At 37.5% G+C, this 24,790-nt stretch overlaps 1 protein-coding gene across 1 annotated transcript; it reads left to right on the top strand.

Moving 5' to 3' along the window:
* The first annotated feature begins 467 nt into the window (after positions 1-467).
* On the top strand, positions 468-21,830 carry txnrd3 (thioredoxin reductase 3). Its single transcript, XM_079629579.1, has 16 exons — positions 468-850; positions 2,114-2,174; positions 4,080-4,189; positions 8,743-8,850; positions 9,753-9,825; positions 10,357-10,476; positions 11,312-11,454; positions 11,890-12,005; positions 13,684-13,909; positions 14,058-14,150; positions 15,710-15,786; positions 17,307-17,463; positions 18,300-18,407; positions 18,494-18,589; positions 19,192-19,326; positions 20,751-21,830. The coding sequence occupies exons 1-16, from the start codon at positions 734-736 to the stop codon at positions 20,811-20,813; spliced, it is 1,803 nt and encodes a 600-aa protein (XP_079485705.1). The 5' UTR covers positions 468-733; the 3' UTR covers positions 20,814-21,830.
* The last annotated feature ends 2,960 nt before the right edge of the window (positions 21,831-24,790 follow it).

Here is a 24,790-nt window from a genome sequence, read left to right on the forward strand (position 1 = left end):
TAGCGGTTATTTGACATAATACACTAGAAATACAACACAAACTACTACAAAGTCAAACAAAACAAAAACAAAGTCAGATAAAGAGTCTATTGATTCAAATTTGTTTAGTTTTAACATGTGCATTTTATGCCAATTCATTGTAAATGAGTTGTGCATCTCTGGTCGGTTTCAGTCACCAGGTGGCGCACGTGTTTGTCTCAAACACTGTGAGGCGTCTACAAATACTGCCTGGTTGTTTTTTACACGCTTGTTTTACATGATTAAATCATATTAATAATAGTAATTTATAGCATATTATGTTTCCATAGAATATCGCTGTAGTTATTCAGAGTTAGAGGTCTACAGAGAGATTCACGTTCCCTTGAAATCAGTTTTCCGCGAAACTCCAACTGTTTCCGCGCTTATTTTACTTTATAAATTATAACGGCCATGACAGAGACAACAAGTGATCATAACGAGTGAACTTAAGATGTGGGTTGATTTCCACTCAGGCGCGCGCAGGACAGACTCGTGGGGTCTTATGTAAGAGGCGCGCGCGCGGCAGAGCGTCATTCGGCGGCAGCGCGAGATGAAGTAGCAATGACTGCAGACAAGTGATTTTAATGATATTAATCATGTTAGTTAATGTCACATCATGAGTTTATTTTGAGATTAAGCTTCACTTTAATCATAATCATCGACTTGGGAAGCAGTAGAGCGCGGAAAATCGATCCGTGACCGGTTATTGATCATCATGCCGCCCATCGAGAATGACGGGGGTCGCGAGGAGATCCGAGTGAAAATCAAACAACTGATCGATTCCCATCAAGTGCTAGTGTTCAGTAAGAGCTTCTGTCCTTACTGCGTCAAGGTGAGTGAAAACCCGTCACAAACATGTCTAATATCTCCTCAAAACTGTCATGTCATGTAAGAAGGTCTGTAAAAGAAGCTAAGAGTGTAACTTATATAGTTCTGAAGCGTATTTCTTAAAGAGACAGTTCACCCAAAAATGACAATGCTGTAATTTACTCGCCCTCGAGTTGTTCCAAAGCTGTATGAACACAAAAGAAGATATTTTGAAGAATCGTGGTAACCGAACAGTTGATATGGACCCCATTGACTAACAAGAAAGAGTCACATGATCCATTCTTTCTTTTAAACAAACAAAAAAATAAACATACAGATTTGTAACATCTTAAGGGCGAGTACTAAATGTTAATGATGACAGAATTGTCATTTTTGGGTGAACTGTCTCTTTAATTATGTTGTATGTGTTCAGTTTTGTCTTTACTTTGAGACGGGAACTTTAATAAAGTTGTTAAATTATTCTTTTTACCTGTTTTAAACTACCATTAGCTCTAGTGTAGGGAAATATCTCGCAAATGTATATGGTAAAATTAAATAGTTTGAAATTATTTAAAATATATAACGTCTGGATTTAATATTTCCAATGTTATGGCTGAAATAAAATGTTTTTTAATGTACTAAAAACTAAAATAAATAGTTTGTCAATATCAAGTTCATGTTTTCAGGAATCACCGCATTTATAATGTACAGCGAGAAATATAGATAACTTCGTTTTATGATCTATAGACTTGTGTATTTTATTATTATTATTATTTTTAACATCTAAAGGTCTAAGTTAAGCTGTTATAAAACATTCTTCAAGAAGCCTAACTCTTAAAGTGTTAAATATCTGCTGTAATCCATCAATCTCTTTACGGTCACTTTAAATGGTGGCTAATGAACATTCACAATTAAATATCCGTTAATGACTGATGATTAAAAACACTTCACTGATGTAGATGATATGAACCTGCGGACTGAACCAAGCAAGTGTGTGTTGAAGTGTGTGATGTTTGAAGTTCATGAAGAAACTAATTAGTGTTTTGATTCTGTAGTATTTTAAGAATCCTAGAGACTGTCGGGTAAACTTTTGATCTGTGGATCATGTCTGATGATTTGATCTGAGAATGAACTACTGATGGAACCAGAATTAAACCAGCAAAGTTACACTGTACTGTAATTTACTTAATCGTGTGTATTTGAATGGATGTTTTTCTGCTGCTAAATGTGTTCATGTTTGAAACTTGAATCTTGTTGAATAACTAAGATGTTTTTTCTGTGATTGCAGGTGAAGGATCTCTTTAAGGAGCTGAATGTCAAGTGCAATACCTTAGAGCTGGACCTGATGGGTAAGAGAACAATCACGCGGGATCATTTTCCATGTGACCAGAGTCACATGGGTCAAATTTTTGACATTTTTTAGATTGATACATATCTGAAAGCTGAATAAATACGCTTTCCACTGATGTATGGTTTAGGATAGGACAATATTTGGTCGAGACACAACTATTGAAAATGTGGAATCTGAGGGAGCAAAAAAATCGAAACATTGAGAAAATTAGTGTGACCCCTAAATGAAGAGGACCAGAGGGTCAGGTCCTTGAATTTGAGGGTAGTGGTCCTGGAAAGTCCTTGAAATGTCCTTGAATTTGAGGTTAACCAAGTTGTGGGAACCCTGAATAAAGAACAAAAAAATAAATGAGCATTTTTGCATCCCCTACTTTGTATTTATTTGTTTATCAGGACTATTTAACTTCAACAACAAGTGGGCCGAATTATAAAATGTATACAATTTAAAAATGTGTTCATATACATTGACAAATATGTTCACTACATATTTAAAACGATGTTTACTTTAATTTGCTGAACATTCAGTTCCATAACATTTTTACCGGAAGTTCTTTCTGATACGCAAGATCACTGAATATGCATGTCTTCTGCATGCTGCGATTATGTAATGTCCACGTTTAAGGTTACAGCAGTGTTACAGGGTTCCCAAGGGGCATTAAAAGTCATTAAATGGATTTTGCAGAAAATTGACATTAAATTTGTATCCTACAGGCATTACAAATTTAGATATAGTTTTGAAGAAAATGTTATATTATCCATTTATTTGAATATAGCCTTCATAATTAATAATGTTGCAAAATGATGTACGTTAGTGTGATAAATTCGTAACCGGTTTGGTAATTGCTTCCGGCCGGAGCAGAATTGGCATGACGCTGGCATTTTAATGAATAAAAATTATTAGGCTATGTCTTATTATTATAGGTCTAGCTTTATGATATATCAAAAACTGAAGAATGTTCATTACCGCATGTATTTCAACTCCATCTAATCATTATTTTAATCAATCTTCTGATGGTTTTCAGCTTTCTCTTTCTGCAAATTGAATAGTTGTATGGTGTATAGAGATATGACCCAGCACCCGAAATACTATCAAAACAGTGCAGCCTCCATTCTTCGCGAACGATGGATAAAAAAGCGCACAGGAAACAAAAAACATGAAAAAATGATATACAACCCGTCGAATCACAGAGATATAATATACAATATGATCCCGCTCTTGTTCATGAAAATGCTTTTGAACCATTCAAGTGCAACAAGACAAAATAGACAGCGCTGTCGCGCCAGAATACAGTTCTCTTTTGCGCTTGAACAAACAGTAACGCACACAATTATGCCAAAATGTCCTTTTTGTCGAGTATCTTCATAACATAAGAGCAGTCTTATGAGGAACGTGCAGAGTTGTGAATGTCTTCTGCATGCTGCGATTATGTAATGTCCACGTTTAAGCTTACAGCAGTTTTACTACCTCATTGACAGAAGTGCTGAGATACTCATGCGTGTTCTCTGAACGTTGTGCTGAACCTCTGAAGTTAATGTTTAAGCGTTCAGAGCAGTTTTTGCCATGATCTGCTGAGTCACTCCATCCGCAGCGTTACGATCTCATCTTCACTAGTTTTCATTCACTCATTTGCACCCCGCCATGTCTCATTCACGTCTCACGCTCGCCTTTATCTCGCTGTACATGCACAGCCGCTCTCCTCATGTTCGTAGCGTCTCGCTGATAATGGATTCTCTGCTGAAAGGCTTTAAACCTGATTAGCTGCTTGGAGGAGCCAAACATTAGTTTCAGAAGCAGTGCCAGATCCGAACCCGATTCGATTATCCGTCTTGGAGGGCCGCCCGTGGGCTGTGGATGTGAAACATGAGCGCTGAGATCCTGACCGATCATGTCTGGTGTGTTTTAGAGGACGGGACCAACTACCAGGACTTGCTGCACGAGATGACGGGGCAGAAAACCGTCCCCAACGTCTTCATCAACAAGAAACACATCGGAGGCTGCGACAACACCATGAAGGTACTGATTCTTCTGTTCGACATACTGGGGGGGAAAAACGTATTTTGCAATATTTAGTTTTTCTGCGATTTGTATTGTGATATAAAAACCATTTAACCAGATTTGAATAGCTCTAGTTTAAGAGAATTAATCATTCTTGAACGATTAGGGTGATTTTGCAGGGAAGTGAATAGGGCTGCAACTAGGGCTGGGCGATATGGCCCAAAAAAAATATCACGATATTTTTTTTTATATCAGTCGATATCGATAATTATCGATAAATGTCAAATCTTTATTTATTTCAAGTTTAAAGACAGATTTATACTCCTAAGTGAAAGCTGTAGAAATCAGAGCGTTGCGTTTTTAAACTACTCTTTATTGTCAGAACATATCATGACAAACACTTGCCAAACAGGTGAACATTCACAAATCCGAGGTAGAACTTTCAAACATTTGTCATTTTTCTTTAACAAAATAAATATCTTTGTTTCAGTAGTATTAGCTTGAGTTAGGATGCAGATTTACTTTATACAATTTATGTTCATTAACAAAAACAGTAACATCTGTTAAAAAAAAGTAACAACATTATTTTTATTTGCTAAAATGTAATATTCTTTAGTTTTATTTAAATTAACCATTGGTCATCCAGCATCATGCATTTAGATCATGATAACCACAGATAAAATGTAACTTTATGGTATTTATGAAAACCAGTAGCCTAAATACATTATTAAAAACTGTAATTATATTCCATTAGTCCTTTAATACATTGTCTGCATTAATAAAATTATACAATTCATTCAATATATATATATATCCCACGCACATTTCATGGTGCAGTTAATATTACTAGGCTAACGTTAGAGTAAATCCGTGGTAAATGAGAGAATGTGTAGACGGAAAAGCTTCTGACTGTATCGTTGCGCACAGTGTTTCTCCTGTTCGTCAGCGCTGTTTATCTGCCTTTAAACTGGTTTAAAATTAAATCATCACTGAGACATTTGTGTTCCTCGCTGAATTCAAGCCCTTCTCACTGTATCTCGTGACCGATCAGAGTAAACCAACACGGCTGCTCTAGTGAGCTCGCGCTCGCGCTGCCGTTTGGACCTTGAGCCGAGCGGATAAACAGTCCGTGTGGCGCGCGCGGTTCAAATGAGATTCGTTCCGCTTTTGGCGCAAAAACATTATCGAACATTTATCGAACTCTTGATATCGTTTTATCGAGAAAAATTATATCGCGATAATTATCGTTATCGTTTTATCGCCCAGCCCTAGCTGCAACTAACGATTATTTTAATAATCGATTAATGTCGATAATTTTTTCGATTAATCGGATAAAAGTCAAAATAAAAAAGCATTCATTTCCAACCCTTTATTCAAAAACAGAACTGACAGTGCAAATTCACAGTGCAAAAAAATCTTCAGAAAGTGCACAAACAGGCTCGGCTCCTTGAACATCCCTGAGCTGTTAAAGTAAAAATATTTATTTAAATAAACTAACACAAAAAACATACACATGTGCTTTACATCTGCCAAATATATAGGACTTTTTTTTTAATAAAGTGCACAAAAAGATGTATATTTGTTTAAGGGACCTGAGCTGTCAGAACAATAAATCAATTTTAAAAAATAAAGAAAAATACAAATCAGAAAACTTAACAGGATTTGTTTAAACGTCAGAACTGGTTTGCGCACACACTCACAGACGCACACACTCACAGACGCGCACACACTCACAGACGCGCACACACTCACAGACGCGCACACACTCACAGACGCGCACACACTCACAGACGCGCACACACTCACAGACGCGCACACACTCACAGACGCGCACACACTCACAGACGCGCACACACTCACAGACGCGCACACACTCACAGACGCGCACACACTCACAGACGCGCACACACTCACAGACGCGCACACACTCACAGACGCGCACACACTCACAGACGCGCACACACTCACAGACGCGCACACACTCACAGACGCGCACACACTCACAGACGCGCACACACTCACAGACGCGCACACACTCACAGACGCGCACACACTCACAGACGCGCACACACTCACAGACGCGCACACACTCACAGACGCGCACACACTCACAGACGCGCACACACTCACAGACGCGCACACACTCACAGACGCGCACACACTCACAGACGCGCACACACTCACAGACGCGCACACACTCACAGACGCGCACACACTCACAGACGCGCACACACTCACAGACGCGCACACACTCACAGACGCGCACACACTCACAGACGCGCACACACTCACAGACGCGCACACACTCACAGACGCGCACACACTCACAGACGCGCACACACTCACAGACGCGCACACACTCACAGACGCGCACACACTCACAGACGCGCACACACTCACAGACGCGCACACACTCACAGACGCGCACACACTCACAGACGCGCACACACTCACAGACGCGCACACACTCACAGACGCGCACACACTCACAAAAAAATACAATGGATTGACCACCTCGTATGGTTTGTATTTTGCAGCTCATCCTTTACGAGCATATAGTGAAGTTTCTCTGAGTCATTTAGACTTAGAGTAAAGAATGAAAAATTCAGCGCTGCTCGGACACACTCGCACACAGTCCGCGTTTCCATTACCCTTCAAATTGCACAAATTCGCAAAAACTCCCATTTATCGCAAAAAAAGTTTTTACGCTTGCATGAGAAGGTTTTTCAGGCAATTCGAAAAATAAATATTTCGCAAAACTGCAATGGAAACCGTTTTTGCGCATTTACGCTCTGACATAGAGGACGTAGAGCCTGCCGTAGAGGACGCGGTGTGTGTTCGGACAGGAGACGAGACGGAGTTCTTTATTAAACTCATAAAAGACAAAATAATTACAGAAATACTGGATTCTAAACCTCAAAGAAACGCCACAATCACGACCTAGAAGCAGAACTGAGAAACACAAACTCCTCATACGAGCCGCTCACAGTATAAGAGTCTGTCCTCGACATTAATGATTGGATAACACACACACACACACGTCTCCTTCCATTAATAATAATGGCCAGTGTGGCGGCTGGATATACATAAACCTACAACATCCATCGCCATGATGTTTGGATTGACTTTCGCGAGAGGAAAAAAAAGTTTTAGTCTGTTAATGGAATTTAGTCCGTCATTTCACAATAGCTTTTTGTCAACATTTAGAAAAAAGCACAAAGTTTTGCGCACATCTTTAATGGAAACGCGCCTCATGATTCTTACTTGTTCTCGCTGGCCAGACTTTTGTCTCTTTTAATAATGTCTGCTCATTATTTATTCTATTCATGTAGACATCTGATTGACATGCAAATCGACCAACCATAGTTTGATTAGTTGAAGCACTGCACAGGTGCAGAAGTGTTCATGAATGTCTGTACAGGCCAGAGACCACCAGAGAATTTAGTTTTGTTAATTTACAGACATAAATATGACATTTCCCCAAGCAAACTCTTAACTTTTAAATGTCCTTTTACATATTTGATGGCATGAAACCTCACTAACTTTATAAATTGAATTCCCAAGCTGCAGAATCGCCACACACACACCTTCATTTTAGCTGAAGTAGAAGATTAAGAGAATAAGTATAAGCAATTAAACCATTTCTGTCCATCCCACATGTCTGCTAGAAGGTGTTTTTCACATTTAATTGACAAAATTGCAGTAATCATTGATTCAGGGCAGGACGTTCAGTTTCATTGTAATTGTGTAAAAAACAATCTTCTCACTCGTCAAATTTTGATTGGAATTAATAACCATTGTTATTATTATTAGGGCTGGGGATTTTTATATAGACCTGTTATTATTTATCAATATTACAATGATCTAGCTTGCTATTTATTTTCTTATTTTTTTCATTTAGTATTTTATATTTAATTTCTGTTTTACAACCTTACACATACTTTTTATTTATTTAAAAAAATATATATATTATAAAAAGTACTGTTTAAAATATTTAGAATTATAATAAATTGAAATATTCAGGTATTTTTCAACTAAATTGCTTAAAAACAAAAACATTACAAGCATTAAAACAAAGTGCTTTAGTGTAAAACTGCACGGCTTACGCTGTTATGAACTGCTTAATAATAAGCGGCATAACTTCATCCTGGTGGCCATTAAATACATTTTTAGTTACTAGCATCCATAAGTCCACGTGCACTATTTATTGCCATTTCGGAGCCTTTTTTTTTTTATGAGGACTTTGAAGGCTATTTTTATAGGGCTGTGATTCATGGTCAGGTTGACCGGCACCGCTCCAGTTTCGTTCTATCAACTGTTATTTCATCTATTTATGTATTGAATATGTTGGTTACCCCATCGGTGGACTGCTTGTGTGATCTACATATGAAATGTCTGTCTCTATCACTAATGTATCTGTAGATCTGTCAGCCGTCTATAAAAGCCCGTTCTCAGTTGAGTGTAAAGCAGCTCTGTGGGGAAAGACCTTTGGTAATCGAGCTGAATAATGCACAAGTGCCTCTTCACGATGTTGTTCTGCTGTAATGATGGTCTGGTTGCCGTGGTAACAGGCACACAGTGATGGCGTCCTGCAGAAGCTGCTGGGTGAAGGGAGCGAGGTGTACGACTATGATCTCATCGTCATCGGCGGTGGTTCTGGCGGTCTGGCGTGTTCAAAGGCGAGTTCAATTACACGAGATGGGAAGATCCTTCATCTGTAATGCTGTTTAAATTCTGTATGTGTGTGTGTCCAGTTTAGTCGGGTCAATGGGGACACTTTTGTCATTTCAAACCGAGGCTCAAGTTACATGGATTCACCCTGTATTATATCTTAGTATATATATATATGGGCTGTCCAGCTATTAAAACTCTAAATCTAAAATCTAATTACACAATGTGGTATTTAATTAAGCCGAGACATTGCACATTGAATATTGAGTTTGGCTGAGAAATTACCATCAAAAGACAAAATTAAAGTTATTACTGTGTTAAACAAAAAAAGCATCAAATATACATTAAATATTTTATTTAAATTCAACTTTTAGGCTTCAACAGCCTTGAGGGCAAGAACATTTTCATTTTTGGGTGAACTATACCTTTATAGGTTATTTAATAAATATAATAATACATTTAATATATAATATATATGTACACACACACAGTTTTTTTCCCGCTAAATGAATGAGAGGACAAAATCATTTTTGTATGTAATACCTAGTAATAAACAGCGTTGTTTAGATTACAATAATTTATTTGCTTTTTTTTTATACATTTACTTATTTTGATGTACATTTTATACATTTACCACTTTTTTCCTAGGGTTTTCAGTTTTGAATTTGAGTTTAAAATGATTCACAGAATTGGAACAAAACTTCTAATTACAAAACGTTTACTGCCAGTAAAATCATTATGAATATTCATTACATTGCACAGCCTTGCACTATTGAACGTGCATGTGAAGCCCTGAGACAAAATTTAACCTGGAAATGATCATGTAGCCAAACTCTGTAGGAACTCAGAGCAGCTCTGTGGGTTTTGCACATGATTTTGATTTTAACACATCTCCTTCCTGCCCAAACAGGAAGCAGCTGGCTTGGGCAAGAAGGTCATGGTTCTGGATTATGTTGTTCCCACACCAAAGGGCACAACCTGGGGTAAGAATACCAGAATCAAACATGGAAGTACATAATCAAAAATTACTTCTTAAGATATGATGGAGCACAAATGATCCTGGACCACAAAACCAGTCACATAGGTACATTTTTTGAAATTGAGATTTATACGTCACATGAACGCTGAATTAATAATCTCTTCATTGATGTGTGGTTTGTTAGGATAGGACAATATTTGGCCGAGATATTGAAAATCTGGAATCTGAGGAGCAAAAAAATCTAAACATTGAGAAAATCTCCTTTAAAGTTGTGCATTTATGTTCACGATTGTGCTGCATTCACTCACAAAAATACATGTTTTATATATTTACGGTAGGAAATTTACAAAATATCTTCATGGAACGTGATCTTAATATCCTAATGATTTTTGGCATAAAAGAAAAATCTATAATTTTGACCCATACAATGTATAGTTGTCATTGCCACAGATATACCCGTGCGGCTCCAGACTGGTTTTGTCATCCAGGGTCACATATGATATGATGAAGATGATAATGCGAGGTGTGTCTCCAGGTCTGGGCGGCACGTGTGTGAATGTGGGCTGTATTCCTAAGAAGCTGATGCATCAGACCGCATTGCTTGGCACTGCCATCGGAGACGCCCGCAAGTTCGGCTGGGAGTTCAGTGATCAAGGTCAGTCCGCTTAACACGGCTGGGGATGTGAAGCGGCGCATGATACACTGCCTCTGTGATCTGGATTGCAGACAACCATTACACTACATGATGTAATGCATTGCACATAGAAATGATTTTTAAAAAGTCCCTGTTTGATGATGTACAAAGAGTTCTTCATGCATTAGTTTCATGAGTGGTTAAAGTTGTGATGCAATTTTGTGGTTTCTACTGTGAAGACATTTCAGTTGCAAATTTATTTCCTTTTTCTCTGAAAGTAGATAATTCATTTCATACAATTAATAAAGTGACAGCAACCTTGTGAATATATCTCGAAATACTTGAATTTGACGTTTGGAGATTTAAGTCCTGGGAAACCCTTGAAAACAGCAATATTTATGAAAAGTGCTTGAATTTGAAAGACAATATATGTGAAATTAGTGTTTAATTTTGATAAAACAATCTTTTCACATAAAATGAACGCTGCAGCCTGTCTGATCTGATTTGATTTTTTTTATTGGAAAGATAAAGATATTGTTTGATAAGTGCGATCTCTGATTTGAAGTCCTTGAAAACCAAAAAAATAGTGCTTTAAAAGCCCTTGAAGGTCCTGGAATTTCATTTTACAGTATTTGTATGAACCCTGTATGAGGGTCCTCAGTTATATCTTTAATTAAAAGGATCATTAATGGGTGATTTAACACAAGAAAACTTCCTAAAACACAGAACAACTGATAATTACAACATTCAGTGTGTCGTAAAGTTTTTGCTTTCAAACATGTGCACTTTTTCTCTTAATGTAGATTTCTTTTTGTGTGTTCACTTTCTCATCAAATATTGTTTTTGTTTATTAAAGTGACTCACAACTGGGAGACGATGAGGACTGCGGTGAATAACTACATCGGCTCGTTGAACTGGGGCTACAGAGTTTCCCTACGAGACAAGAACGTCAATTACGTCAACGCCTACGCTGAGTTTGTGGAGCCGCACAAGATCAAGGCAAGTGTGTTCGGATCCAGCGAGCCAGTTGCACTGAAGCTTCACCGTATTCACTACAAAATGCATTGTAAATGCAAATCTGTTTTCCTGGGCTAAGCTAACATGAACCAAAAGGAGAGCTGGCTCCACTACTGGTCCAGATACAATGTGAATGCAAAGAGAACTGGATTCATTTCCGCTTCATTTACTTTTAGAGGACTAAAAAAAGCATGAGTTTAAGTGTGATGGTATTTCATTAATACTTTAGGCAGCAGAAAATGGAGAAAATGTGCCTTTATGACATTGGAGAGCTAATGTTTCTGTGCGTTTAAGGCTTTTCTTTTTGCGTTATTCAATTGCCAGTACCAGTAAAAGTTGCATATCACAGTTCAAATCACACGCTCAGTATGCCTAAAGCTGCCCTCATCTTATTTTCTTGTTGACTCTTCCCAACAGGCCACGAACAAGCGTGGTAAAGAGACGTTCTACACCGCGGCTCGGTTTATCCTGGCGACAGGAGAGCGGCCTCGTTACCTGGGCGTCCCGGGAGATAAAGAGTATTGCATCACCAGGTGAGAGCTAAGACTCTGAGTTCACAGCGGTAAACCTCCTCTGGAGAGCTGGGTAAACGCAGCTGGACCTCAGGGGGTCGTTACATGAGCTCTGCTGACTTATTTACAGCATTTATTGATCTAAAGCTGGTTCATTCTCAGTCACTAAGGGAACAAAAGCTTCCACTGAGTGACGTGTCAGATAGGAGGAGGATGATTTCCTTCTGTAGCTCGGATATGAGTGGCATAAGCATGGAAAATGATCATTCATGTTGCTTATTTAAAAATGGCACGACGTACATGTAGGGCTCTATGATTTCTGTGACCGGAAAACACTGATGGAATCACTGAGTAGTCATAAAAATGGAATTGTGTAATGCAGAATGTCATAGAAGTTGCCAAAGTTTGGATGAATAAATCAAAAGTAGGACTGTGCACTTAATCAAATCGCAATATAAAAAATGTCTAAATATTAAACCGCAAAAAAGACTATTTAAATATAAAGTCTGTGTGAATGAATGGCATGGTATCAACTACACGTACTCAAGCATGCATGATGCTCGTGGCAAAAAAAATTAAGGAATTGTTTCATTTTCATTTGATTTACAATTTAAAATGTATATTTATTTTTTAATAATATTTACCAGATTTTTTTTATTAAATCATAAATCCAGAAAAATCAATATAATAAAGGAAAAAAATATATACATTTCCATAATGCCCTGTTATAAAATGACATGTAGGGCTTTTTTCTGTGACCCGTATTAAATCGTGGAATAGTCATAGAAAATGGAATTGTGTAACTGAATGTCACAGAATTTGCCAAGTTTTGGATGAATAAGTCAACTAGGACTGTGCATTTAATCAAATCATGATATGGAAAGTGGCTGTAAATATTAAACTGCATAAAAAGCTATTTAAATATGAATCCTGTGAATGGCACAGTTTCATCAAATGCACACACTCAAGCATGACGCTCGTATTGTTTTCAGCAGTTTGCCTAAAAATAAAAGGAATTTTAAAATTTTCATTTGATTTAAATTTTAAAAGATGACATAAATTAATGTTTTATGCCTTCATTTGAGTTTTTGGTAAATTTGTTTACAATTAAAATGCAACAGAAAAAAGAACACATTTCTGGAAAAATTAAACCTTTTAGCCTTATATAGGACCCTTTATTGTGTAAAAAAAAAAAATAATAATAATTATTCGTTAAAATTATGAATTCGATTGGTTCACTTTTTGATTATTAATTTAATGAAATCTTTCAAATGGAATTTGTAAAACTGAATAAACATTTTATTTATTTGTTACTTTTAATAAATTGCTGTTAAATTCTAAGTTTCATGATTTCAATTAATTATGAGACATGCTTTTTAATGACTAACATTTAACCATTAAATTGGAATTCAGAAACATTCAAATAGTGGGGAAAAAAACTGAATCCAGAAAAATTAAAACCGAAAAAAAAACGGTAAAGTGATGTTTCGAAACGGCAAGCCTTTAACCGGAGTGCATGTGTGCTCGTTTATGACTCCGCTGAGATTTGCTGATGGTTCATTCATCTTTTATCTGAGGAGGAAGTGAAGCGCAGGTGTTTGGCAGGACTTGAGCCTCTGTGGTTTTGAGCATATTGACTTTTCTCTTATGTTTTTAACTGAACTTTTGTCTAAACCTGATCTTTGCCTGTTCTTCACAGTGATGACCTGTTCTCATTGCCCTACTGTCCCGGGAAGACTCTCGTCATCGGGGCGTCGTATGTCGCTCTGGAGTGTGGGGGTTTTCTGGCCGGTTTGGGACTGGACGTGACCATCATGGTTCGCTCCATTCTGCTTCGAGGATTCGACCAGGACATGGCCGAACGCGTGGGAGAGTGCATGGAGACGCACGGGGTCAAATTCCACAAGAATTTTGTTCCGACCAAGGTTGGTGCATGTGTGCGGTTAAACATTACTGAAATCTGAAATGATGCATTATCTATCGCAGCCGTGATTATGTAATACTCATAATCATGGCCTCTTTACACACATTATCGAGGTGATAAAACATCACGGTGATTATTTTTTTCCACAGATCGAGGAGCTGGAAGCTGGAACTCCGGGCCGACTTAAAGTGACGTTCAAATCAACCGAGAATGGCGAAATCAAAGATGAGGAATTCAACACTGTGAGTGTCCTGCCTTTCTATTGGCCAAACACTGTGATTTCCTTCAGATATCATTACACCACGTCTGTTTTTATCTCGTCTGCCATCTTTGGCTCTGTTTCAAAGTGTGTGCCGTTTTATTATTCAAAGGTTTTACATTCTCTTCACTGAAATGAACCTGGTGACTTTGTGAAATGTTAGGAGATAATTTCCATATAAATGTGCTGAACTGCACCTGTGACGCCATTTGCTTAAATCTCATTGGGAAACATTAAAGGCTGGAAAAAGATGGGTTTGAAAGGGTCCGTACAAGGTGCTTAATATGCTTGAAGTACTTCAATTTGACTTTTTAAAATTGAAGTCCTGGAAGCCATATTTTTGAAAAAGAATTATTGAAAAAGACAATATATGTGAAATTATTAGGGTGTAATTTTATCGATAAAACAATCTTTTCACACATAATGAAGCTGCAGCCCGTCTGATATAGATATAGAGGCGTTTCTCATGGCTATGAGTGTGATATTGCTCATAAATATCCAAGTATATGATACATCTTTCATTCTTCAGCTCAATCATATATTCATGAGGGAAAAAATCAGTTTGAATAAAGAAAGCGATATCTTTGACTTTGTCATAATATCCTTTCAATGGTTAAAGTTTCCAGTCATTGCATCCGCTGCACTTTATTTGTACCATTTTGTTTATCTATTTACCTTTTTTAGGTTTTGAAAGATAATAAAGATATTGTTTGATAAAGGAGGTCTCTAAAGTCCTTAAACCAAAAAAGTAGAGCTTTAAAAGTCCTGGAATTTAATTTTACAGTATCTGTACAAACCCTGAAGCACTTGCATCAATTATTCAGCATAACCCACACGAGCTGTACAGTTGTCTAAGAGTGAGGTCTGACTTCAGTTCATGGTAAATGTAATTCCTGTGAGTGGAGTTTGCTCCGTGTAAACGATGCTTTGCCTTAATATTATTTTGTTCATTAAAACGTATCAAGCCAAGGCACTCGAGGGTTAAAGTAAATGTATATACAAAGCCTTTATTTCATTATGGATTAGGCAATTAAAAACAGTTTTCAAATAACCGCACAAGTCCTCATAAGCAGCAAATAGTTAGTCATGTGACAATCACCTGAGAATCACAATAGAGAAGAAATTGTTAGATAAATAGGGGACATCTCACCAAAACATAATTAAACCCAACATATGTTCCAAAAAAAGATGATAATGCACTAAAGTGTAAGAAAACAAAATAAAAAATGTATTCTAATAAAAAAATAAAAATTAAGAAAATAAAAAAATATGCAAATAGAAGTACATCATCAAATAAGAGATCAATGAAATATACAAATCAGAATCAACAATATATTCTCAGATCCAAAACTTGGATTAAAAAAAATGTGTGTGTGTGTGTGTGTGTGTGTGTGTGTGTATACTGTATGCATATATATATAACACACACACACGTACACCATCAAATATCAATGAGATATTAATGAAATGTTTTTTTGTAACTGAGGGCAGATTCAGTTTGTCACATTCCTTTCATGTTGCTTGTGTGTGTGTGTGTGTCAGGTGTTGATTGCAGTGGGTCGTGACGCCTGTACAGGAAAGATCGGCCTGGACAAAGCTGGAGTTAAAGTCAATGCCAAGTATGTCTGTCTTTTGAATGGTTTATTTTGGTCATCTGCCCTCGCAGTCCCTCCCCCAAACCCATAACAAAGTCCTTGTTGTCACGGTAGCATTTAAAGGGGCGGGGTCAGAGTGAGTAGGAGAGGCGGGGTCAGGAGTGTCATGGTGAGTCAGCAGTATTTCCTCTGGGAGTGTGTCCAGCGTCTGACCTCAGTGACACGGGGTGTGTTCACAGAACACACAACACACGGATGCAGACGGGCGGGATGAGTTAAGCAAAGTGTTTCCGTTGAATAAGGCATTGGAAATGCGTATTAATTCACACACAGACTGAAGTGTGTGTGTGTGTGGTGTGAGGGATTCGTGCAGCACAGAGGTTTTAGATCCGTACTCAAGCACAGTCATGTGACTCCATATGACACACACACACATGACTGATGCACGGCGGTTTTATGGTTCCTCTGAGTGAGCCTCTCAGATTTACAACTCATAGTTGTGTAACGTGCATTGTGTGTTGCATAACACCGAATCTATGGGTTTTTAAAGCTCGTTGTGCATTTGTTACAGTAACTCTCAGTTCTGACTTTTCCTGAATTGCAGAAGGGAACTAATGATGATGATGTAATGTGGCTGATATATTATTACGAAGCATTTTTCATTTCTGTCCGGAGAGCAAATATCTCAATGTTTTATTTATCCTTTCAACAAACAGATTTTTTTAGTTATTGATTTTTAGGACATTTAATACAAATATCGATACAAGGATCTAAAATTGATACAGTTTGAGGATAAATAAGTTTCACTGCAGTCCTGCTACTCATGATGATGACAAACATTTCCACAAAGGTGAAAGTAAACCCAAGTGTGAAATAGACTTTTGTTGTGACTCCTTCATATGCAACATGACATCATGACTTTGCGTAAACATACATGCCACTGGTGTGTTATCTGCTCGTGAACCGATCATCTCTTCCTTCTAGTTCATTTATAGCATCAAATGAACATGAATGAACATCAGAAGGAATGTTGTTTTAACCGCGGAAAGGCGTCAGTACACTCCGCTTCTCAAGCTCAAATCCTCCCATGTTAATCTACTAACTCTCCTGACTGCTTTGTCCAACAAAATGGCGGATTATGATTGGTCAGATTGCCTTTCAATCAAACTCCCTGCAAAGTGTCAATTGACCCTTCAATCTGCGGTTAAAACAACATTCCTTCTTATGTTTATTCATGTTTATTTGATGCTATAAATGAACTAGAAGGAAGAGATGATCGGTTCACGAGCGGCTTTAACTGAGGCGACACAGCGATCTGTCACGACACATTAAACAGCCACAAAACGGCATTTAGTGTTTAAATTTCTTTTTAAAAAACAAATTTGAAAAGTGAGACTTTGTTTTATGTTTAATATCAAAAGTAACCGAAAAGTAAGCTGGTCTGTCCTGTCTGTTAGTGTGTTGTCAGTCTCAATTATAGTGGCTTTTAGTCCTCTAAACTGAGTCAATATGAACATTGAGTGATGTTCTGTTCCTCCTTCCAGGAACGGGAAGGTTCCCGTGAACGACGAGGAGCAGACTAATGTTCCTCACATCTATGCGATTGGGGATATTCTGGAGGGAAAGTGGGAGCTCACGCCTGTGGCCATTCAGGCCGGGAAACTTCTGGCTCGACGACTGTACAGCGAATCATCTTTAAAGGTCTGGCATAGTCATAACCATCTGGAGATTTTCCAGGAAGATTAAAGTCTTCTAAAGAGTAGTGCTGGGCGGTATGAACACAATTTTTTGTTTCTTTTTTTTAAAGCAAGACCGTTAACCACATTTCCTACCCTTGAGAGAGGAAATCCTGCAGTATATTGACTTCATGTCACTGTCATACGGGAAAAATCTTAGAAAAAAAATCCACTAGTATTTATACAGGTTTGCAGTGTTAAAGCGGTCCAGCAGGAGGCGCTGTAGGAGCAGCAGAAACGGCGGTTTCCCTGGTAACGGCTGAACACAAAGCGGTTTCCCAGGTTACTGCTGAACACAAACCTGCGCTCATAAACGCTGCTTTATCAGGAAAGATTCAATCAAAATAACATCAAACTTTTCTACACTTCAGACACATTCATATAAAAACACCCTCGCCGCGTTTCGACTGTGAAGCGTGCAGTGCTCATGTTTATTCAACTGTCAATGCCAACCACAAATAGATTTTCCTAAAGGCAGTGTTGATATTGTGAACCAATATATGGAAAACACTGTAATATAATTTGACCGCTATCAATTATAGTTTAACCCATCCATCGTCACGCTTAGCAACACACACACACATCTGAGCAAACGTGAACATTGACCCTCTCAAACAGTGTCGCGTTCCCAAGTTGTAAAGCGACATACACCGGTATTGCGGTATATTAAGTTAATTTATTAACTAAAATAAACACCGGTATGAACTGGGATACCGCCCAGCACTAATAAAGAGCGATATTTAATTTAAAAAAAATTTCTCTGTGATTTATAACCCTTTCTCGTGTGTGTGTGTGTGACAGTGCGATTATGTGAACGTTCCCACCACTGTCTTCACTCCTATGGAATACGGCAACTGTGGTTACGCGGAGGAGAAGGCCGTGGAGATCTACGGGCAGGAGAACCTCGAGGTGTGTGTGTGTGTGTGTGTGTGTGTGTGACGGGAACATGAATGATGAGTGCTGGTAATGGTAATGACGCGTGCGTGTCTGTGCAGGTTTATCACAGTCTGTTCTGGCCTCTGGAGTTCACCATTCCCAGCCGAGACAACAACCGCTGCTACGCCAAGATCATCTGCAATAAACTTGACAGCGTAAGACACACAACCGTCGGCATACTCTAGGAATGTGTACTTTTTTTTTTTTTTTTGTGTGTGTTTTTTTTGTATGATTTCAAGTCAAGATCAGACATGAGATTATACAATTCTACACTTTACAATAAGGTTTAATTTAGCTTCAACAAACTTAACAATGAAGTGCTTTACCAGTGTTATGGTTGCCTAAAACTGTTGGAAATATACATTTTAGTTATTGAATTAAATAATTAGAAGTTATTCAACTTAAAACAAAATAAACAAATGTTGCCGTGGAAACCGACTGAAATAAGCTCAAGTCTAACGAGCCTCCGTATATAACTGGCTTATACAGCATTTCTTAATCCATTTCAATATTCTATCAACATTTTTACATTAAAAGTTGCACAATGTGAACAGACAATGAACAATTGCATTATTACAATAACAAAACAGTGAAATCTGTTACAAAATTGAGCTGAATTTTTTTTTTTTTTACAGGCTTGTTTCTAACAAGCAGTGACAGATTACTTTTTTTTTTTTTTATGAAAAGCATGTGATTGCATTCTCAGTGTTCGAGACGCGATCCTGTAACCCGTGTGTTTGTTTGTGTGTGTGTGTAGAACCGTGTGATTGGCTTTCACTATCTGGGTCCTAACGCTGGAGAGGTCACACAGGGCTTCGGAGCCGCTATGAAGTGTGGGATTACCAAAGATCAGCTGGACTACACCATCGGGATTCACCCCACCTGTGCCGAGGTGTGTTTCCTGTGACTCAACTACTTAAAGAGAAATATTACGCCCTTCTACAGTTTGTTTGAGCTCTACTAGAACCGGTTTTCCTGCTTGAATGTTTATTTTCCTCATATTCTCCTTGTTGCGGCTCCTCTCTTCCCAGTCTGTCAGTAACGCTCTGTTCACTTCCTGTCTCTATGAAGCCCCGCCTTCTGAAAAGCACACTGTGCTCTGATTGGTCGGCTGGGTCAGTGTTGTGATTGGTCGATCACTTCGAGTGTGTTTGGGAAATGTCCCGCTCTTACCATAACCGCCAGTTTAACACACTACTACAGGGTTTCCGCGGGGTCTTAAAAAGTCTAAAATTCTGAACTTTAAATTTAAGGCCTTAAAATGTCTTAAAAACGGCCCGATTTTCATCCGAGGTCTTACATTTCATTAAGTCAGGTCTAAAAAAGGTTTTAACCTCGTTCATTTCCAGAAACGCTGGCCGCAGAAAGTTATTACAAAGTAGCAAAAAAGCAAGCGATTCTCTGTGATGGAAATCCATTATCTACTAAAACTTCTTTGTCGTTGTGGAGAGCGCAGTGCATGGTTGCATAGCAACGACAGACGCCACGGGAAAATCGGACCAAATTTTACTATTAATAATAAAAGATAAGTTTACATTGTAAATGTCAGTAATTTATCTTTTTTTGACTCATTCTTTAAAAAAAAATATTATTTAAAGTCTGAAATATGTCAGGTTTGTCTTTTTATAAAACCTTTTTTGTCAACTTTATTTGAATTTGTACTTGTTAGTAGATAACATGTTTCAAGACATTCTTTTAAAATCTGGCCATTTTTAATGTTGTTATTTAATGTTTATGTAAACAAAAAGTGCATATTGATGCCAATTTTATTTGTTATTTGCTGGTTTTCGACATAAAACTTGGTGAATTGATTACATTGTGTAGTATTCGTAGGCTACGTTTTGAAAGTTTGTTTTAGCCTATTTTCGTTTTGGGCATTTGGCACGTTGTTGGATGTGGAAGGTACTATTGCTTTATCTGTAAATTAAATTAATGCTTTTTCAATGACTGAATTCATTGAAATGATTTTTTCAGAATTTCTTTAATTTTCAATCTTTATGGTCTTAAAATGTCTTAAAAAGGTCTTAAATTTGACTTACTGTAACCTGCAGAAACCCTGTACTAACTAACTCAACCAGGCCCGCCCCTTTTATTCTGCATATGAATTATGAGAAATAGTGATGTTCGTTCTCGAGAGAAACTCAGACTGCGATGGAGGCGTTTCAGGAGTTCAGAAACACTGATATAGAGAATTACTCAGCAACATCACACACTAAAGAAAGATATAAATGGGCGTATTACTCATTTGATGTTCTTTTTTTTCTTTTCTTTTTTAAGCACATGATCATAACATGTCCTTCCCTTCTCTTGTTTCAGATCTTCACCACGATGGAGGTCACCAAAAGGTCCGGCGGTGACATCACTCAGTCGGGCTGCTGAGGTTAAACCCTGCTGGTTTAACAGGCTGTCAGTACCAGTTTAAACTGGTGATTTATCCCTCACACACACACACTCGAGTCTCTCACTGGGACTCGAGGTACAACATCGTGATGTCTCACTGCTTACAGAAGCCGTTCACCCTTTACAAACCATGTGGTCGTTCCCACATGTGCTGGAAGGGGCGGAGCCATAACACACGACGGCCTTTAGAGGCGGGGCTTCACTTGCTGAAGAGACCAATGATTGTGAGAGGAATGATGATTGACAGCCTGTTAGACAGCGGGGTTACTCTGCTCAAATCACCGTCCGAGTCAGAACTGCACCAGATGCGCATGTGATTTCTTTTCCTTCACACACACACACACACACGCGCATGCGCACGAGGTGCTCCGTGATGTTTTAACCCCTAACCCACGTTCAGTGGCGGGTTACGACTGATGTTTTCTGCACTTGGACTTTAAATAGATGAATGCATGTTAGCACGCGCTCTCTGGACTGATCCGTGGCGTTCAGACTCGCGAGGGCGGCGCGCTTCCCTTTCGTTTGGTTGTAGAAGACTATTTTTCTATATTTAATAGTGTGTTTGTCGTCAGGATTCTAGCTAGCGGGATTTCACTTCCCGCTCTCGTTATTATTCTCTGATGTAGCGGAGAGACGTGATCGACGCGCAGACCAAACGCAGCGTGTAGATGCTTCCCCGGGAAAGTATTTAAACTAACGGGCGTCACCAAGATGAAACCGCAAACTCAGTTATAGTTTGGGATGCCTGTTAAAGCACTTAGAAATATCAATAAAATGTGTTCATATTTTTATAAATGTGTATATATATCTTTACATCACTGGATTTACATGTGTCTGTTTGGAGGATTCATTAAAGAATAAACGCATGTCTGCTTGTTTGACGCTCTTTAAGGGTCAAAGTTCATACATCTGTCACTCAGCACCTGGTAAATGTACAATATTTCCATAGTGTGTTTAATTTTGTTCATGGACTTTAATAAAAGTGCACAATCTACATTTTTATGAGTTTATTTTAATTTATTAATTGAGTGCTGTAACAAACATTCAAAAGGCTGTGAGATTTTTTTTTTCAAGTGTGGTTATAAATGTTAAATCACTAACTATACATTTATAACTTAATGTGTTCTGCTTGAAAGGGAGAGCAATTCAATATATAATTTATATTATTTCATAATGCATGCGCCCATTGAATATCTATTGATCAGAATATTTAGTGTTATTGCATTCGCTCTTGCTTGTTTCCAGGGATGTCATTAATGAATAATATCTAAAAGCAACTTTGAGACGATTTACTCAAATTAAAAGCTTGTTTTATCTTATAACATTTAATGTAAGTCAGCAAAATTAGTTTTTCATTTAAGAAAACAGCCGTTGTCTTGATTTCTAAAGCATTTCTTCTTGTTTTAGAGTCTAAGAACATTTATTTGTCCCTGACTGAAATTTCTTTCTCGGAAAATGAAACTACAGCTTTTATGATTAGTTATTGCATTCGCTCTTGCTTGTGTTTGTTTCCAGGGATGTCATTAATGAATATCTAAAAGCAACTTTGAGAGGATTTACATTAAATGTACATTACATTAAGGTAAAACAAGCTTTTAATTTTAGTAAGTCAGCAAAAAGAGTTTTTCATTTAAAAAAACGACAGCATTGTCTTGATTTCCTAAAGCATTTCTTGTTGTTTCTAAGTTTGAGTCCAAGAACATTTATTTGTCTCAGATGGAAATTTCGTTCTCGGAAAATTAAACTAGAGCTTTTATGGGTTTTTTTTTTTTTTTTTTTTTAGATGATTGGATTGAATGAGAGCTTCTGATTGGCTGGAAACTCTTTATAAACAGGAAATGTCTCCATTTCCTCCAACAGGAATCAGTTAAACACAGAATCTGTTCAGGACACGTACACTACAAGCACAACGGCCACACTCTAGTGTTCGCCTGATCCATTCGGTATTAAAGTGAGTTTAGACAGCTCGTCCTTTTGATGACAGTGCATGAATATTCACACACATGCATTTAAAACTCATTCAGAGACACACACACATACACACACCTGTTCCTGTGAAGTGCAGGTGTATTCATCCGAGACAAAAAAACACCAGAGACTGAAAAACTGAGGATAAAACGCCTAATTTTCATGCGTTCCTTTCAGTGAGTGAATAATCACAGACCGCCGGATCAAACACACCTGTGTGTGTGCGTGTGTGTGTGAATCTAAGGAGAGTTTGGTGTCTCATTCTCTTTGGTTTTATATAATGGTGCTCTAGTTAATTAAACCCCAGCCTGCTGTGGACTGATATTGCTGCGGGATGATGGACACCCGGTGAGAAGCTAACCAGGGACAGGTGAGGGTAATCAATCACTGTGGCAACCAACAAGGGTAACTATAGAAACAGGAACTAAACACGATGGGAACATAAAATACACTTCAAAATAAAAGTCCAAATAGCAAAAACTAAGCACAAAACCAAGGAACATGTAACATTTTCTTTAAAAATGCATTAATATTCTATATTTGTGTTTCAACTATTTATGAAGTCTAGAGAAGCAACCTCATGTCATATTTGAATTTTATTGCCCTGAAGAACCTTCTATAAATATGATGATAAATCAGTAAGGTTCAAATAAATAGGTAAATAAATGAGCTATAAATTAATAAAACGTTATTCAAATAAGTGTGTGTGTGTGTGTGTGTGTGTGTGTGTGTGTGTGTGTGTGTGTGTGTGTGTGTGTGTGTGTGTGTCGAGTAAAGCATTTGATCTGGATGTGTTTCTCCAGCATGAGAACAAACGTGGTTTAGTCACAGGACAAATTTAGAATATGGTACAAATATGAGAATTGTGTAAATTATAAATGCTAAATAGAAGCTTAGATTACACATTTATTTGTCTCTTTTTTTTCTTTTCTTTTTTTACTTTTATGTGTTTGTACTTGTACTGTAGTTGTGCAATGAACGTGATTAAACAGTGAGTAATTCCTGACAGTGATTCCATTGCAAACATGTTCCCGGGAAACCTCATAAACTGTGATCAATACACACACACACACACACACACACACACACACACACACACACGGTCACAGTGAGTTGGCACTTTAATTCCTTGATTTAACCCTTTAAGTGTCACGCCCCTTTTTTTGAATATACATGAAAATGCACTTTCCGAACTTAAATGCTTGTAACTCAAGAATGCTTTGGAATATGGATGTAAGATTGGTCTTGTTTTAAAGAAGAAAATTAGCAGATTTTAAATAAAGTTAAATAAATTAAGAAAGTGTAACAGAAAAAAAAGTTATAGAAGTTTGAGTTTAGGAAAATATAAAAATAAAAAATTTAATTATTCATATTTTATATAAAATATATTTTTTCAAAACCCTGGTGACTCTAAAACTGCACAAAAATCAAAGCCAAAAATCTGAACAAGTTGTGTTTTAAATTTTAGGTTGATATCTCAAAAAATGAGCTTTCAGTAAGATTTTGTTTGGGCGCAGTACCACACTTTTTCACTAGTTGACATTACTGGCCATATAAGGGCGCCTCCATTTCCATATATGGTTTTTATTTATTTCTAAAACATTTTCAGACCTTTTTTTCTAAAATAATTAAACAAATGCTATCTTTTGAACTCTTGGCATGAAAACAAACTGAGGTTTCTACCATTTTTTTCATAATTTTTCATATTCATCACTATTTCAAAATAAAGGACTGAACACCTTAGGAGTATGAAAATATTATTGTTGCAAATTGATTAATTACAGCTCCTCTGTAATTTATTTTGAAAATCAGTCACCATAATATGAAAACTAGAGATTGTAAGCTTTCAAATGATATATAGTTTGTCAATATTAGTTTAGGTTTAGTATAGGATATTACTATTTTAAATATGTAATGAATTTGGGCCCACCGGTGGGCCGGTGACACTTAAGGAGTTAAATAGTTATAAACCTTAGTAAGATTTGCCA

The sequence above is a fragment of the Phoxinus phoxinus genome (genome assembly GCF_949152265.1).
Source record: "Phoxinus phoxinus genome assembly, chromosome: 11".
NCBI lineage: Eukaryota > Metazoa > Chordata > Actinopteri > Cypriniformes > Leuciscidae > Phoxinus > Phoxinus phoxinus.

Bases quoted from the DNA above. Each gene is read 5' to 3' on its own strand.
- txnrd3 (XM_079629579.1), top strand. From the start codon at position 734: ATGCCGCCCATCGAGAATGACGGGGGTCGCGAGGAGATCCGAGTGAAA. The intron at 2,175-4,079 runs GTAAGAGAACAA...GGTGTGTTTTAG, and splicing joins CTTAGAGCTGGACCTGATGG to AGGACGGGACCAACTACCAG. The intron at 11,455-11,889 runs GCAAGTGTGTTC...TCTTCCCAACAG, and splicing joins TGGAGCCGCACAAGATCAAG to GCCACGAACAAGCGTGGTAA.